The sequence below is a fragment of the Macaca fascicularis genome, chromosome X (assembly GCF_037993035.2).
Source record: "Macaca fascicularis isolate 582-1 chromosome X, T2T-MFA8v1.1".
Lineage (NCBI taxonomy): Eukaryota > Metazoa > Chordata > Mammalia > Primates > Cercopithecidae > Macaca > Macaca fascicularis.
This window is the reverse complement of record NC_088395.1, coordinates 51,641,305-51,645,304: the sequence shown is the minus strand read 5'-3', so window position 1 is coordinate 51,645,304 and position 4,000 is coordinate 51,641,305. Positions and strand designations below refer to the sequence as shown.

The 4,000-nt window shown below is 45.6% G+C and overlaps 1 protein-coding gene across 1 annotated transcript; it reads left to right on the top strand.

The window, feature by feature from the left end:
• The first annotated feature begins 1,873 nt into the window (after positions 1-1,873).
• On the top strand, positions 1,874-3,739 carry CENPVL3 (centromere protein V like 3). Its single transcript, XM_065538870.1, has one exon. It carries the CDS (start codon positions 1,891-1,893, stop codon positions 2,707-2,709), a length of 819 nt encoding a protein of 272 aa, XP_065394942.1. The 5' UTR covers positions 1,874-1,890; the 3' UTR covers positions 2,710-3,739.
• Positions 3,740-4,000: the final 261 nt, after the last annotated feature.

The following is a 4,000-nucleotide window of genomic DNA, read 5'->3' as shown; positions in this document are numbered from 1 at the left end:
TATAAGGAATGAAACAAATCAACAACAACAACAACAAAAACACATAACCCCATTAAAAAGTGGGCAAAGGACATGAACAGACATTTCTCAAAAGAAGACATATGAATGTTCAACAAACACTTGAAAAAATGCTCAGCATTGCTAATCATCAGAGAAATGTAAATTAAAATCACAAGGAGGGAGATACTATCTCACAGCAGTCAGAATGGCTATTATTAAAAAGCCAAAAAAGAACAGATGTTGGCAAGGATGCAGAGAAAAGAAAATGTTTATATCGTGTTGGTGGGAATTAGTACAACTCCTATGGAAAGCAGTATGGAGATTCTTAAAGAGTTAAAAATAGAACTACCATTTGACCCAGTAATCCCACTACTGGGTATCTATTCAAAGGAAAAGAAATCGTTACATCAGAAAGACACCTGCACTGGTATGTTTATTGCAGCATTATTCACAATAGTGAAGTCATAGACTTTGTGTCCATTAACGGATGATTGAATAAAGAAAAACATGCTATATGTACACCATGGAATACTACACAGCCATAAAAAGGAATGACATCATGTATTTTGCAGTAACATAGATGAAACTTGAGGCTATTATCCTAAATAAAATAACCCAAAAACAGAAAATCAAATTCTCATTCATAAGTGGGAGCTAAACAATGGATACACATTCACACACAGAGGGAAATAATAGCCACGGGGACTGCAAAAGCAGGGAGGGTGGGAGGGAAATGAGAGTCGAAAAAGTATCTGTTGACTACCGTGTTCACCATTTGGGAGATGGGTACACTAGAACCCCAAACCTCAGCATTACACAACATATCCATGTAACAAACCTGCACATGTACCATCGAACTTATAAAAATAAGTAAATACATAAAATTATGTCTTTATTCTTACGATGTGAGCGCTGAAATATTGAGACAATATGGCATTAATGTATGTATCTTACTTTAAATGTTTTTGAAAAATGTATGCACATATGCATGCATATAGATACGTGTAATTCCTATCGAATTACTGTTCTGCCTACAGTTGTCGCATATAGATACATAAGACAAAATGTTAAGAATCATTGAATCTAGGTTGTGGGTAGATGGATGCATCTCTGCTTAAAACCCATGTGTGTGGATGTTACTACTTAACTCACAAGAAGCAGCTTTCCTAAGACTGCTCACTGTTTTCCCAGGTGCTTATTGCACCCCAGAAAAGAAGATCTGTGCTCATTTTGTGGGGTCTCTCCTCTGACCACGCCCAACGATCAACCAAATCAATCTCCAAAGAACAAAGTCTCCACTTCGTATTCATGCCTGCCAGAGCTGTTAATTTGCTCTTGGAACAGATGCAAAAATAAATGTACTATTTCTTCTTTTACTTCTTGTCCTTAGAAGATGGATTTAAATAAGTGAATTTTTTTCCCCTGTATTTTCTCTGGTTGAGTCCACTGATGTAACATACTATTGTGGGTCGTCATCTTTACTACACTTAACTTTCGTACAACTAGTTACACACCATACATTTTCACCCCCCAAGGCTTTATGTATGACTCTGCTTCTTCTATAGTAGGTGAATAATTCTTTTTTCTTAAGCTGATCTACCTGCTGCTGCATGCTAACTACAAGGTCTACAGTATTTTCAGTGGTTCAATATGTTAAGGTTAGGCTGATGATTTGAATCAACAATAGAAATTAACATTTAGGAGAAGGGGCAACTGATAGGCTCAGTCAGAATTTCAAGCCAGCAAAGGCTGTTGTGATAGGGTCAAGGGAAGGGTCTCTTTACATCACATTCAACAAGTGGCCAATCCTGCTGGCGCAGACAAGGAGGCTGCTCAGCGACTGAAATGGGGGTAGCGGGCTGGGCACGCGCTCGGGAGTCTGCAGGCGCCATGGGCAGAGTGCGGAACCGGGCCACTGCTCAGCGGCGGAGGCGAAAGCGGCCCGGGGATCCTCCCGCCGGCTGCGCGGCCATCGCGGTCATGGGCGCCAGCCGCGCGCAGTGCCCCCGGGTCCAAGTCGGGGTCGGGAGCCACGCGGCGGCCAAGAGGTGGCTGGGAAGGTTGCGGCGGAAGCGCCGCTGGCGGCGGGTCCGGGAGGCGGGCCCCAGAAACCCGCTGCCCTCCACGCCACTCCCGGACCCTCCGGCGCCCGCCGAGTCCCCTGAGGAGCTGGACCTGGGCGCACAGCGGGAGCGCTGGGAGACGTTCAGGAAGCTGCGGGGCCTCAGCTGCGAGGGCGCCGCCAAGGTCCTGCTGGACACCTTCGAGTACCCGGGCCTCGTGCATCACACCGGGGGCTGCCACTGCGGCGCGGTCCGCTTTGCGGTCTGGGCCCCGGCAGATCTGCGCGTGGTGGATTGCAGCTGCAGGCTGTGCAGGAAGAAGCAGCACCGCCACTTCCTCGTCCCGGCCTCGCGCTTCACGCTGCTCCAGGGCGCGGACAGCATCATCACCTATCGGTCCAACACGCACCCGGCGCTGCACAGCTTCTGCAGCAGGTGCGGGGTGCAGAGTTTCCACGCAGCTGTCTCCGACCCCCGCGTGTACGGCGTCGCCCCGCACTGCCTGGACGAGGGCACCGTGCGCAGCGTGGTCATCGAGGAGGTCGGCGGTGGCGACCCGGGAGAGAAGGCCGCCGAGGAGCCCAAGGCCATCCACAAGACGTCCTCCCAGTCAGCCCCTGCGTGTCCCCGCGAACAGGAGCAGTGATTGGGACGGCAAGCCCGCCCGAAACCGACCCGGGCGGCCCTGCGGGGAGCGTCCGAGTACCTGCACAGATCACATGCTGTGAAAGAGGTGTTTCTGGCCTGGTCAAACCGTGGATTCCCTTCCAGTATTTGCCCTTCCTCTCCACTAGTTTTCAGTGAACTCGCTTACGATCCAAATCTTGAGCACACCTTTGTCAGTGTACGACGATAGTCTTGGAATCCCATAAGCAAGAATAGTGTCTCTGCTTTTTCAAGTCATCCATTTTATCTCTCGCTTTTACAATTCTGCCTACAGTTGTCACAAATCACCTGCAGATGATTCCTGTGTACTATACGTTCCTGGTGCTATTGTGAACAGGCTTGTTGTTTTCAGTGCTTTGCGTCTGGTGTGTAGGACGGCAACACACAAACAGTTTGTAAACGTGCTAGGATGTCTTCCATTCATTATCGTGTGTGTGCGACGTGTGCGTTTTAGAGAGGCATTCACATTTGCACTACTTAGTCCAGTTATTTAGTGTTTTTTATATGATATGTTTTAAGCTTCATTAGTATTACATACCTCATTGCTCTTATTAGACAAATGATGTTAGTGTTTTCCTCCGTTTTGTTTTAGAAACTGTCTCTGGGAAAGGAGATGGGAGACAGGAATGAGAAACGTCTGTGTGCTGTATGCCCTCTTTAATCTTTCTAAATACCTATCTTATACATGTGTAAGTATTCAGAAATCAGTAAATATTTAATAATAGAAAAGTATGTATTTCTATGCTGTATATTACAAAACCAGCTCTAATTTATATGTAATTCTTGATATCTGAAATTTTTATCAAACAATCAGTGGTGGGTTCAACGATACCTATCAATATTATGATTTTATGGCTTCATAGAATTAAAAAATATGGATCTTTCATAATTTATGTAATCAACCTCCTCTGATGAATGTTTAGCTTTTTTCCAACTTTCAGTGCAATAATGAGATTTCAAAGGAGCAAACTTCCAATAAATGTCTGCATTGTTCTACGACTTGGGTAAAATGGCCTGGATACTCTCTCCGTATGTCTTTTATTTGCTGTCTGTCTCTCCTCTGTACATGTTTAATTGGATGTTGAATTGTTTAACTTGACTTACCTTTTCAACGAAGTGAAAAGAGATCAGTTAAGTACGTGTTTCCATGTACATGAGAGATGACATGGCTGTGCCATCACACAGAGGTGTTACCACCTTTCAATTCATACCTCTTTTCCATCTTCCCCTACCCCTACCTTAAGGGAAGATTTTTGTGACCTGGTTCCTCC